Raw genomic sequence first — 14,104 nt, forward strand, 5'->3', positions numbered from 1 at the left:
TTCTTCTAATGCCTCTTAACGGGAAAGCAATCTCAAAGTAACTGGATGTAATCAGATTATGTTACTGAGTTTGGGGAGTCCAAAAGTTATGTTACCGATTACAATTTTGGACAGGTAACTAGTAACTGTAACGGATTACATTTAGAAAGTATCCTACCCAACTCTGGGCTTGCCTCACAGGAAGTCACCAGTCCATTACTAATGCTAAATGCCAAGCTGGCATCCACACTTTAGCACAGCCCAAGGACGGCCTTTGACGGAGATCAAATCAGCCAACCCTCCAATGCCATAAGAGAACGCCCCGGGCAYCCCGACCTATTTCATCCCTTCATCATTTCTGCCATTCTTCTCCATTAGAGTTGACGCCCACATTTGCATTGGCAAAACGCTGACATTTACTGCTTGCTATTTCTCCTCATTTCTGTCCATTTGAACCTGCGTCAAGCGTTACTCTCCAAAGGAAGGCTATGAGCTGTATGATAACCGTGTTTCAGTGCTCGACACTCAAAACGTGGACTAAAGACATGGACAAGTACGGGTATTCGGACACGGCCAACTTTCCTTACTTGAAAGTTTGGACTYGGTCAAACGGTGAAGAAGTGACATTGAATGAAAAAGATACTGTATTGTGTATGTGTTAGGTACAAATAGCTAGAAGCCAACACATTTCCAGCAGGTGTCCTCTACATTTCAACATCTGTAAAATACTGAAATGAGCATGTCGTATGTTGAAGCCTACTCAAGTGTAAATCAGCCTCTTTGGAAAAACGATGGTAGCTTATGCTTTATGCAGCGCCTATGTAGCGCCAGCATGTGACTAGTCTGATTTTGTCTGGAGTGTGATGATATATACACTGAGTATACCAGACATTGGGAACACCTTCCTAATATTGAGTTGCTGGCCCATGTTRACTCCAATGCTTCCCACAGTTGTGTCAAGCTGGCTGGATGTCCTTTGGGTGGTGGACCATTCTTGATACACACAGGAAGCTGTTGAGTGTGAAAAACGCAGCAGAGTGCAGTTCTTGACACAAACCGGTGTACCTGCCACCTATTACGATACCCCGTTCAAAGGCACTTAAATATTTTGTCTTGCTCATTCACCTTCGGGAATGGCACACATACACAATCCATGTCTCAATTGTCTCAAGGCTTAAAAATCCTTCTTTAACCTGTCTCCTCCCCTTCATCTACACTGATTGAAGTGGATTTAACAAGTGACATCAATAAGGGATCATGGCKTTCACCTGGATTCACCTGGTCAGTCTATGTCATCTTCTTAATGTTTTTTGTATACTCTGTGTATTTCTTGCTCCATTCAGAGCTTGGCTCTTTCTAGAACCCACTGAGCCTTCAATCACTCTCCATGGTTTTCTAGACAAGTCGGCCATTTGCGTTTGCAGGGACACTGTATGGTGCTGAATGCATCCAACAGACGGAACAAAAACAAAAGTAGCATCACCTCATCAATCCATTGAGGACATAGACAGGGTCGTATTTACCAGGCACCAAACTAAAGAAAAATGGACGGAAACAGGGAGCAACTACCTGAACCGGTCCAATAACAAACGCTTGTTTTTTAGTTGCGAAGCGTTTTGCTACGTTGTGCATTAGCGAATACAAACCAGAGCAAGGACATAGAGCTGCATGGGAGGGGCCTGCCTAATGGAGTTAGGACATAGGGGAAACCCTGGGCTAGAGTAACGCATTCCCTTCCCTCCAGGATCAGTTGCTCTCCTCTCTTTGTGTTTTTAAATGTCCCCTGGAGGGAGGATTACATTTCTGGAGCCTCCATGGGCTGCTTGAGTGTCTCTCTCTCTCTCTCTCTGAAGGTGGGCGGAAAGCGTCTAGTCGACCATTAAGGAAGCTTTGACAATTGAAGAGAAAGGAGGAACATGCACATCCAACATGCGGGTGCTGGAGTAGGAAATGATACACAGATCAAAAAGGACCAAGCAGCATGTGGATTCTCCTTCCTCCTTTCCTTGTCAATTGCCTTAAAAACATCTAAWCSCRACGACMACTTGGAATKGAAGTGCGGTACTGTACAGTGCACAGGTTAACTAGAAGAGGGACTGCGACTTTCACTACGGAGGTGAAATAATCTCGTCCCGAGCAGCTCCTGAAACAGCTCTCTCCCTCTCCCCTGCACTGGCAGCTGTCAGGAATTAGCTTCTACTGTGGTTTCTGCCCTCAGGCCAATACGGTACCAACCATCAGTTAGCTCCACCATTGCTGCACGCCTCAGCTCTCATCAGTGTCACTTCCCTACCTCCCGCTACTCTAACTTCCCACCACCGTCCCTGTCCTCTGAGAGTGCAATCTAAAATGACTCCCACTGCAGRGACGTTCACAGTATATACCTATCTATGGAACCATCTGTCAAGAACTATCCATACGCAATTATCTCCTAGGTGGGTTGTTGTACTGTAGTGTAGTTGGTAGAAGCGTGGCAAACTAGGCAGAGAATGGAGGGGCGAGAGGGGAGTGAGGGGATGGGGGCAGAAAGAGAGAGGACTGACAGACAGACAGACAGATAGAGAAGAGAGAGAGACAGAGAGAGAAGATGACTTGACAGGGTTGATGATTCTCTCTATAAAGGGACCAGGGACTGACTGCCTGTGTGCTTCAGCTGCTGCGATGGAGCCTCTTGATGAACACCATTGTTTTAATTATTGATAGTGGAAAATGAATCTAATTGACATTTTCCAGCATCTTGAAACGGAAATTTCCCCAAATGCTATATTTAATTATGAGCAGTAAGCACACATAACCTTTGTTGATGTATTTCACACCACACACACACACACACACAACCACACACACACACACACACACAACACACACAACACACACACACACACACACACACACACACCCACACCACACACACACACACACAACCTTTCAACTTCAGAATGATTGGAACACCACTCCCAAACCCCCTGTTTTCATCAAATGGATTTCAAGCTTCAGTCACTACAGTAGCAGTTGAAAATGTTTCTGACTCATTCACACTAGACGTCGAAAACTTGACTGGGATAGGAGAAATAACATAATTATTAGGAATCGTCCTTTTTCCTGAACTTTTCTCAACGTGGCGAATGCTGCAGTTGGACAAACATCGATGTATCTTGAATTTGTGAGATCTTTGTTGCTTTTCAATTAACTACCGTTAATGTAATTTGAATAAAACAACACATTGTCTTTTCTCTCTTCCTGTCATTTACATCTGCTGTGGCATGTATAGCCATAACATTTGGCCATCACTAGCTTAGACATTGTTAAGTGTGTAATTACTATTGTAGCTGGAAACAGCTGATTTCAGCCCCCTCCTCTGACTAAGTAGAGAGAGATTGTAGGGGAGGCAAGAACGTTAAATCGTTCAAATGCTAAATCATTACTGGAATCCCAAAAATATGTTCATGTTATTTTTTAACTAAACAAGATAGACGGGAATTGTACTATAGTAAGTTTCCAATACTGCGCGTTTGTATGTTACTGTATACAGAAATATTAGGTACAATACTGTAAAGACCAGCGCCCATTTTCAACAAGATTGAACAGACAGAGAGGACCTGATCGTAGATCAGCACTCCTACTCTGAGACACTTCATGAATACAGGCCCTGATCTTCCTCAGTGATGTATTGTATTACAGGTGTGTTCTCCCATTACATCAGTCACCATGGAAATCAAGCTTCATCAATGGCCTATTACATTTAGTTGGACAGGGAACATCCACCTAATTAGTGCCACTGTAGGCTGTGTGTGTGTGTGTGTGTGTGTGTGTGTGTGTGTGTGTGTGTGTGTGTGTGTGTGTGTGTGTTGTGTGTGTGTGGTGGTGGTGTGTGGTGTGTGTGTGTGGTGTGTGTGTGTGTGTGTGTGTGTGTGTGTGGGCACGTGTGTGTGTGTGCGTGGGCGCGTGCGTGCGTGTGTGGGCGTGCGTGTGTGTGTCAGATCTGCTGTTGAGACTGAATATGCAGCGGACAAGCAGAAAATAGCATCAGCACCTGCGGTGATCTTTTGATCAGTCTGTTTATAATACATCAGGTGTCTTCCTGAAGACTGGGTGGATATCTTATTTCTCACATCACAGAGAGAGAGAGGGGGGGGGGTAGAGAGGTAGATGAAGATAGGGCTGGGGAAAAGGAAGAGGGACTGAGAGACAGACAGACAGACAGACAGCAGAGACAGACAGACAGACAGACAGACAGACAGACAGACAGACAGACAGACAGACAGACAGACAGACAGACAGACAGACAGACACAGACAGACAGACAGACAGACAGACAGACAGACAGACAGACAGACAGACAGACAGACAGACAGGTGGATAGAGTGTGCTTGTATTTTGCATGCATTTGTACCCCGTGCTGATATGGGATTTCTGCAGTGCTACATATGGGATTGGTCCATTCATGACTCCTTCGTGATAATAACTCTCATTTGAATAATTTGAACTTGAGAGAGATTGATTTAACCCACACACGCCACAACGCAGAGCCACACTCAGACACACACAGAAGCACACCCACATGCAAAGACAGACATGCAAATCTAGTGTCACCAAGGTCAGTACAGATTACACGATGACATGTTTATAAAAACACCATCATTATCATCACACACACAACACCCCAGCCTCCATACATACCCCAGCCTCCACAGACACCCCAGCTTCTACACACACCCCAGCCTCCATACACACCCCAGCTTCCACACACACCCAGCCTCCACACCACACCCCAGCCTCCACCACACACACCCCAGCCTCCATACACACCCCAGCCTCCACACACACCCAGCTTCCCCACACACACCCCAGCCTCCATACACACCCCAGCCTCCACACACACCCCTGTCTCCATACACATTAATTTATACTGTCAAACGCTACCCACCGAAATAACACAAAGGCTGTATAGTAAATCCTGTTTCCCCTTTAATTTGTGGCTCTGTCCTATATTGCTGGCACTGACTTACTATTAGGGCCTAGAGAATTCTGGGGCCCCAAATAGAATCATGAAGCCCCTGTGAGGGGAGAACAACTGGATGGTTGGTTGGTCGCTGGTGTTGTTGTTGTTGTTTGGTGACACAGACAGGAGGGGACAGGGTAGTGTTTCTTGGTCGTGTGTGTGTGTATGTGTGTGCTTACTTGCATGCGTGCGTGTGTGTGTGTGTGTGTCTGCGTTTGTGTGTGTGTTGTAAGTGTGTGTTTTGTTGGTGTTGTAAGTGTGTGTCTATGTTTGTGTGTTGTAAGTGTGTGTTTGTTGGTGTGGTAAGTATGTGTGTGTTTTTGTAGCTCAGTTGGTAGAGCAGGGCGCTTGCAGCACCAGGGTTGTGGGTTCGATTCCCACGGGGGACCGGTATGAAAGAGGTATTAGAACGTATGCACTCACTACTGTAAGTCACTCTGAATAAGAGTGTCTGGTGAAATGTAAATGTGTGTGTTTCCTGGCGGTAATGTGTGTTTTTCATGGCGTAAAACTGTCAGGGCTGGTTGCCTCGTGGGACCATGCTGAGCTATTAATAGGCTGGCGGTGACAGCAGGACTTTGATCTGCATGCGCTTGAGAGAGGCGCACTTTAAGAGAAGAGATGCCATATGATCGATATATAAAACATACGCCTGTGACACAGGCCATGACAGASATTCCACCTCCATTGTAGGCAGAGGAAAAGTTGAACATAATCTATTTGTCTTCACTCTCATCTCTCAGTGTCCCTCATTCATTTTGACACAGTGACCAATGGAAGCGTACTGCATGGCTTATCATTTGTAATGCACATTCAGGGTTTTCAGTGTGCTTGAAATACACCTGTGGGACTATTTTAGTGTTGTTGTCTGCTATTTCAATCTCAATTTAACCCAGAGTGTTTGAAGTGCATCGTTTTCCTTTTTCATACGGGATGCGCCGGCCATACCCTGCCCACTGGGCTTCGATCACAAACCACCGCTAACTCTTGGGGCGATGCTGCCTTGTGATGAATGGGGAACATTAACATGTTAATTACACTTGAAGGGATGACGTCGTCTCGTTTATTTGAGTCCCGGTGATGACTTAAATGTCCTTAATGAGACAGAGATTAGGTTGATTGCATCGAACCATAATTGGTATTAACACAATCCATTTTGGGGTTTCAGTGATCGCTCATCCACAGGAAGGGACTAAGAATTAGGGAGGAAGACTGAATGCATTTGACAATGAGAATCTCTTTGGATAGTATAATGTTAACAGTAATAATGTTTTACCAGCCTCAACATACTTCTGATAATAATTGATTGAATTCATATAGGGCTTCTTACTAAATACCTTTAGTTTGGAATAACACAATGTTTGCCAAATGAGGACATATATTCCAAAGATGTATATCAATATTTGAGAAGATCACACACCAGAAACATTTCTCTCTTGACCTTTCCCTTCTGTTCTCTTTTTTCCCCACCTTCCTTTATCCAAACCATCCTATTTGAACAAAGATATCTAAATGTCAATGAGCATCAACTCTAGTGTGAAACCTGTGTCTCTTTTTCCTGTTTCCTGTCCCGTAGGCTCTGACTTCCTGTGTAACACCCACATCATCCCAGTGAAGAACGAGGAGGGCATGGTCATGATGTTCATCCTCAACTTTGACTACATCCTAGCTCACCTCGCAAAGATTTTCTATTGGTTCAGGTCTGGAGACTGGCTAGGCCACTCCAGGACCTTGAGATGCTTCTTACGGAGCCACTCCTTAGTTGCCCTGGCTGTGTGTTTCGGGTTGTTGTCATGCTGGAAGACCCAGCCACGACCCATCTTTAATGCTCTTACTGAGGGAAGGAGGTTTGTTGGCCAAGATCTCGTGATACATGGCCATCCATCCTCCCTCAATACGGTGCAGTCGTCCTGTCCCCTTTGCAGAAAAGCATCCCCAAAGAATGATGTTTCCACCTCCATGCTTCACGTTGGGATGGTGTTCTTGGGGTTGTACTCATCCTTTTCTTCCTCCAAACACGGCTGAGTGTTAGACCAAAAGCTCTATTTTTTGTCTCATCAGACCACATGACCGTCTCCCATTCCTCCTCTGGATCATCAGATGGTCATTGGCAAACTTCAGACGGGACTGGACATGCGCTGGCTTGAGCAGGGGGCCCTTGCATGCGCTGCAGGATTTTAATCCATGACGGCGTAGTGTGTGTACTAATGGTTTTCTTTGAGACTGTGGTCCAGCTCTCTTCAGGTCATTGACCAGGTCCTGCCATGTAATTCTGGGCTGATCCTCACCTTCCTCATGATCATTGATGCCCCACGAGGTGGATCTTGCATGGAGCCCCAGACCGAGGGTGATTGACCGTCATCTTGAACTTCTATCATTTTCTAATAATTGCGCCAACAGTTGTTGCCTTCTCACCAAGCAGCTTGCCTATTGTCCTGTAGCCCATCCAGCCTTGTGCAGGTCTACATTTTATCTCCTGATGTCCTTAACACGGCTCTCTGGTCTTGGCCATGTGTGAGAGGTTGGAGTCTGTTTCATTGAAGTGTGTTGACAGGTGTCTTTTATAACAGGTAACGAGTTCAAACAGGTGCAGTTAATACAGGTAATGAGTGGAGAACAGGAGGGCTTCTTAAGAAAAACTAACAGGTCTGTGAGACCCGAAATTTTACTGGTTGGTAGGTGATCAAATACTTATGTCATGCAATAAAATGCAAATGAATTACTTAAAATCATACAATGTTATTTTCTGGTTTTTGTTTTAGATTCAGTCTCTCACAGTTGAAGTGTACCTATGATAAAAATTTACAGACCTCTACATGCTTTGTAAGTAGGAAAACCTGCAAAATCGGCAGTGGTGTCAAATACTTGTTTCCCCCACTGTATATATTATTTATTTTAATGGCAGCAACCGTCCACGCAGTACCTGAATAGGCCGTCATTGTAAATAAGGAATTTGTTTCTGAACTGATTTGCCTAGTTAAATAATATGTTAAATAAATACAAATGAAAAGTGTTGGCAAGTGTTTAATTACATGGGGAATTCCCTTTGGTTGTGGGGATACCTTGGTATTTGTATACTGTTTACATCGAAACCCACACCGGCCACGTTGTGCATGTGAGCGAGCGTTGCAAAATAAATGTGCACATACATGTTATTCAATCATTTCACCCACACCGCTCGTGTTAGTAAACGAGCTTCTGCGTAGCCCAAGCGCTAAAATACAACTTGGATCTATTTGAGATGCTTTGCGTGCTGCAAGTCCATTCCTTATTGGTATTAGGAAGATACAAACCCACGTGGGTGCTTGAAAGACAAACACGGAGAGATGAATCAAAGATAACTAACTTTAGCTAGGAACAGTATGCCCTGTTCCTTCTCCCCGCACTAGCCCTGAGATGCGTGTCCCCCAGCCCGGTACCACCAGTGCCGGCAACCACGCACTAGGCCTAATGTGCGTCTCCAGGGTCCAGTATGCCCTGTTCCTTCTCCCCGCACTAGCCTGAAGGTGCGTGTCTTAGCCCGGTACCTCCAGTTCCGGCACCACGCACCAGGCAATACACCGTCCCTCTTCCCTGCTCTCTCATCTTCTCCACACCCCCCCCTCTCTTCATCCCCTCCCCTCACCCTCCCCAACCCCAGTAACACACCCCACTCCCCACACCCTCCACTAAAGACTTTGAATCTTTACCCCGTCGGCCCCCTCTCCCTTCTCCTTCCCCTCTCCTTCTTTCCCTCTCTTCTCTACTTCCTCACTCTCTCTCACTTCTCTCCTCCTTCTCTTCTCCCTCTTTCTCACTTCTCTTTCTCACTGTCCTCTTTTCTTCTCTCTCTTCTCTCCCTCGTTCTTCTTCCTGTTTCTTTCCTTCTTCTTCGGGGGAAGAAGAAGGAAGAGAGGAACGGAGCAAAGACAGGAGAGAAGGGGTATGGAAGCCAACTGGTGGGGCGCGGCACGGCGGCCAAAGCATACGGCGGAGCGGTCTCGGCTCGGACCAAGACACCGGCGAGTGGCCCCGGCGGCAAGCATAACCGCGCGGAGCACGGCTCCGGTCGGCCAGCCACCGATTCGGAGTCGGTCCTGGCGGCCAAGTCACCGTCTGGAGCGGCCGGCGGCCAAGCAGCCGGCATGAGCGTGCCCGGCGGCAGCACTCGTTTGCAGCAGCGGATCCGGCGGCTCTGAGCGTTGCAGAGCGGCCCGGCCCGGTCGTCCCGAGCTCGCGAGAGCCGGCGGCCAGACAGGTCTGCAAGTTCACCGCAGCGGTCTGCTTCAGATCAGGAGCAAAGTCCTAGAAGCCGGTCCGCCAGACAGGTAAGCAGTCCAGAGTCCGGCCGGCCAGGCAGGAGCAAGCCAGAGCCGGCCGCCAGAGCACGGAGCAGGGCAGAGCCGGGCCGCCAGACAGGAGCAGCTCAGAGCCTGGCTCCGTCCGTTGTGTGAACAGGAGCAAGTCCAGAGTCGGCCGCCAGATCAGGAACAGCCAGAGCCGGCCCCGCCAGACAGGATCAGCCAGAGCCTGCGCCCAGCCAGGAAGCAGAACAGAGCCGTGCAGCCAGCCAGGAGCAGCCCGTAGGGCGCCAGCCAGCCAGGTAGTCAGCCAGAGGGCGCCAGCCCAGCCAGTGAGCAGTCCAAGAGGCGCGAAGCCAGCCAGGACAGCCAGAGGCCGCCTGCCAGCCAGGAGCAGCCAGAGGCGCCCAGCCAAGCCAGGAGCAACCAGGCGCAGCCCAGCAGGAGCAGTGCCAGAGGGCCAGCCAGCAGGAGCGGCAAAGCGCTCAGGCAGTTTCTCCAGGATTCTACCAGAGCCACCAAAAGCTGGGCGAGGGACAAGCGGTTGGGAAATGTGGGCCACGGTCCCGCACCCGCCGCCGCCGCAGAAGATATGCGCCACCCCTGGACCGCCCGGCAAAATGGGCAGTGGTGGGGCGGTGAAGGAGGCCGCAACGGGGGGGGGGGACCGTGGCACACCCGGGCCGGATGGGAGCGGGGGGCAGGATGGAGTGGGATGCGGGTTCTGGGCGCTTGGGGGGTGGTCAGGGGGGAAGGGGGAAGTTGGAGGGGGGTGGGGTGTGCGAGGTGGGCGCGGACGGTAGGGGGCAAGGGGCGGTGCGAATGGGGAGGGCGGATTGTGCTGGCCGAGATGGGGCGCAGAGAGGCAGCGTGGGGGAGGGGCCCGCGGTATGGAAGCCAGAGTGGAAGGCAGCCTATAGGCATGGGGGGTGTGGGGGTAAGGGGGGATGGTAACCGTGGGGGCGGGCAGCACGGACGGCGGGAGCGTCACGGCGGGGGGGGTGGGGGGGAGGGGAGTGCAGGGGCGGTGGTCGGGGGTGCCCGGCGTCTGAAAGGAAAAGCAGAAGGGAGGGCACACAGCGCGCGCCGGGGGGCGGCGGCTGGCACCAGTAGACGAGCGGACACAGGGCCCGAGAGGAGCAGGGGACGGCTGTAGTGGCCGGATGGTGAGACAGTGAGGCCGCGCGAGAGCACCCGGTACCCGGCCAGTAGACAGGGGGAACGCACGGGGCAGCGGGGGCAGGAAGAACGGGTGGTGGGGAGGGCCCGCCAGAAGAGCAGGCGGGCCTCCCGCGAGAGGGCAAATGGGGAGGAGGAACATTCTAGGACCAGTGCCCGCTCTCGGGCGCCACGGGGAGGAGGGGACACAGGAAGGCAGAGCCTGACGGGACAGGAATATCAGGAAATTAGAAGACACAGGGGCACATCGAGCTAGGTGGGAGGCTAGGGGACGTTGAGTAGGATGGTGGTGGCAATAGACGGAGTGGTGGGTAGACAGGAGGGAACAAAATAGAGATCATGAAGGGAATAGGGCAAGAGAGAAAGACGTGGTGGGGGTGGAGTGCGCAAAGGAGAGACTATCAGGTGGGAAAGAGGTGCGGGGGCAACACAGTGGTGGGAGGCCAAACTAAAAGGTATAGTAAAGAAGCCGCTATATGGAATTGCAGCAATGATTATCAGATAGTATTTGAGGCTGGTAAAACATTATTACTTGTTAACATATGATTACATATCCAGAGATTCTCATTGTCAAATGCATTCAGTCTTTTCCTCCCATAATTCTTAGTCCCTTCCTGTGTGAGTATAGAGCGATCACTGAAACCCCAAAATGGATTTGTGTTTAATGAGCCAATTATGGTTCGATGCTAATCAACCTCATCTCTGCTCTCAATTAAGGAACACTATTAAGTCTATCCACCCTGGGACTACAAATAACGAGACGAGTCATTCCCTTCAGTGTAGTATTAAACATTTAATGTTCCCCATCTCATCACAATGCGTATCTACGCCCTCAAGATGTTAGCGGGTGGTTTGGTTGATCCGAACGTCCCTATGGGCGGTATGGCCAGGCTGATCCCGTATGTAAAAGGAACAACGACTGCCACTTCAAACACTCTGGTGTAGAATATGAGATGTGAGAAATAGCAAGACAAACAAGCACTAAAATAGTCCCACAGGTGTATGTTCAAGCACACTGATAAGACCTCGAATGTGGCATTACAAATTCGATAAGCATTTGCAGTACGGCTTCCATTGGTCACTGTGTCAAAATTGAATGTAGGCGACACTGAGAGATGGAGAGTGAAGGACAAATAGGATTCTGTTCAAGCTTTTTCCTCTGCCTACAATGGAGGTGGAATCTCCTCGTCATGGCCTGTGTCACATGGCGTATGTTTATATATCGGATCCATTTAATGGCATCCTCTTTCTCTTAAAGTGACCGCACTCTCTCAACGCATGCAAGAGTCAAAGGTCCTGCTGTCACCGCCAGCCTATAATATCGCTCAGCATGGTCCACGAGAGCAAACCAGCCCTGAACAGTTTTACTCGCGATGGAAAAAAACACATCATTTACGCCAGGAAACACACAACATTTAACATTTCACCAGACACTCTTATTCAGAGTGGACTTTACAAGTAGTGAGTTGCTAGTTCTTAATACCTCTTTCATACCGTCCCGTGCTAGGAAATACCGACCCACAACCCTGGTGCTGCAAGCGCCCTGCATCTACCAACTGAGCTACAAACACACCACATTACTTACACCACCACAAAACAACATCTTACATCCAACAAACATGACACACACTTTACACACCACACAAAATCACACACTTACAACACACACACAAAACGCAGACACACCCACACGCACGCATGCAAGTAAAGGCACACAATACACACCACACATCGACATGAAACCTACCCTGTCCCCTCCTGTCTGTGTACCAACAACAATACAACAACACCAGCGACGACCATCTGTTCTCCCTCATTTGGGGCTTCATAATTCTAATTGGGGGGCCCCAGAAATCTCTCTAGGCCCTGAATGCTAAGTCTATCGTGTGCAGCCAATATAGGACAGAGCCACAAATTAAAGGGGAAAACAGGATTTAGACTATACACAGGCCTTTGTGTTGATTTTCGGTTAGGGTAGCGTTTGTTTTACAGATAATAAAATTAATTGGGGTTGGGTTTTGGAGACAGGGGTGTGTGTGGCAGGCTTGGGGTGTGTATAGGCTGGGGTGCTGTGTGGATAGCTGGAGTGTGTGTGGAGGCTGCGGGTGTGTAATTGGGCGGTGGTGAGTGCTGGGTGTGTGGGTGGTAGCTGTTGTGTGTGAGCTGGCGATTGGTGGGTCGTAGGTAGGGCTCGGGGTGTATCGGAGGTGGGTTTGTGGTAGCAAGCTTGGGTGTCATGTGGAGGCTGGGGTATGGTATGGAGGCTTGGGGTTGGTTAAGTGTGGTGTTTGATGATGGATTAATCGATGGATGCTTACTAAAACAATGTCCATCGTTGTAAATCTGTACTACCTTGGTGAATCACAGATTTTGCCATGTCCTGTCTTTGCATAGGTGGGAAATGTGCTTCTGACCTAATGTGTAGTCTGAGGTGGCTTCTGCTGTTGTGCGTGTGGAGGTTTAAAAATCAATCTCTCTCAAAGTTCAAATTATTTCAATGAGAGTTTATTATCACGAAGGAGGTCATGAATGGACCAATCTCCATATGATAGCATCGCTGCAGAAATCCATATCTAAGCAGGGTACAAATGCATGCAAAATACAAGCACATCTCTATCCACCTGTCTGTCTGTCTGTCTGTCATGTCTGTCTGTCTGTTTGTTCTGTCTGTCTTGTCTGTCCTGTCTGTTCGTCTGTCTGTTCTGTCTGTTGTCTTCCTGTGCTGTGTCTGTCTAGTTCTGAGTTGTCTGTCTTCTGTCTGTTCCTGTCTGTCTGTCTGTCTGTGTCTCTATCCCTCTTCCTCCACGATCCCAATCTTAGACCGCCACCATCTGTATCTTCGTTCTCTTATCGCATGTCCTCCACCTCCTCCATGAGTCTTCCCCTATCTTGCGTCTCCTTCAGCTGCTCCTATCTCTCACTTCTATCTCTCTCTACCCCCCCCCCTCTTCTCTCTCTGTGATGGAGAATAAGATTTCACTCCCAGTTCTTCAAGGAAGACACCTGATTATTATAACAGACTGATCAAAAGAATTCAACCGCAGTAGTGCTTGATGCTAATTTCCTGCTTGTCCGGCCTGCATATTTCAGTCACCCAAACACGCATGATCTGAACACCCTACATACGCACGCCCACACACCAGCGCACGCGCTACCCGCCGCACCACCGGCACACACACACACGGCCCCACACACACACACACACACACACCACACACACACCAACCCACAACACACACACACACACACACACACACACACACACACACACACACACACACCACAACCCACACACACACACTACACAGCACACTTTACAAACTACACACACACCTGCCAGTGGCACATAATTAGGTGACGATGTTCCCCTGTCCAAACTACTGCTAACTAGGCTCCATGACACGAACTGCTGATTTCCATGTGGTTACTGTGCAGCAACAATAGTGTCATGATGCATTAGATCCTCTTGTATGGGTAATGCGGGAGAACATACTGTAATATAACAAGTAGCATCACTGAGGGAAGAATCAGAGGCCTTGTTTACCGATGAACGTGTCCTCAAGAGTAGGAGTGGCTGATCTACCGATCAGGTCCTCTCTGCCATGTTCCTCACTTCTTGTGAAAATGGGCGCTGGTCTACTACAAATCCCTAACAAGGACTGCT

At 48.9% G+C, this 14,104-nt stretch overlaps 2 protein-coding genes across 2 annotated transcripts in view; one reads left to right on the plus strand and one right to left on the minus strand.

Annotated features, from left to right (window-relative positions):
• LOC111970872 (T-box brain protein 1-like) overlaps positions 1-14,104 on the minus strand; it is a 303,702-nt gene that overhangs the window by 130,744 nt on the left and 158,854 nt on the right. The window lies entirely within an intron of this gene.
• Positions 1-14,104, plus strand: part of LOC111971060 (voltage-gated inwardly rectifying potassium channel KCNH7) — a 95,137-nt gene that overhangs the window by 22,484 nt on the left and 58,549 nt on the right. Inside the window, exons 3-4 of the mRNA XM_070445865.1 lie at positions 6,558-6,649; positions 9,572-9,600. Of these exons, the coding sequence (XP_070301966.1) occupies positions 6,558-6,649; positions 9,572-9,600 (121 nt within the window). The remainder of the gene's footprint in view (positions 1-6,557; positions 6,650-9,571; positions 9,601-14,104) is intronic.

The sequence above is a fragment of the Salvelinus sp. IW2-2015 genome, linkage group LG12 (assembly GCF_002910315.2).
Source record: "Salvelinus sp. IW2-2015 linkage group LG12, ASM291031v2, whole genome shotgun sequence".
NCBI lineage: Eukaryota > Metazoa > Chordata > Actinopteri > Salmoniformes > Salmonidae > Salvelinus > Salvelinus sp. IW2-2015.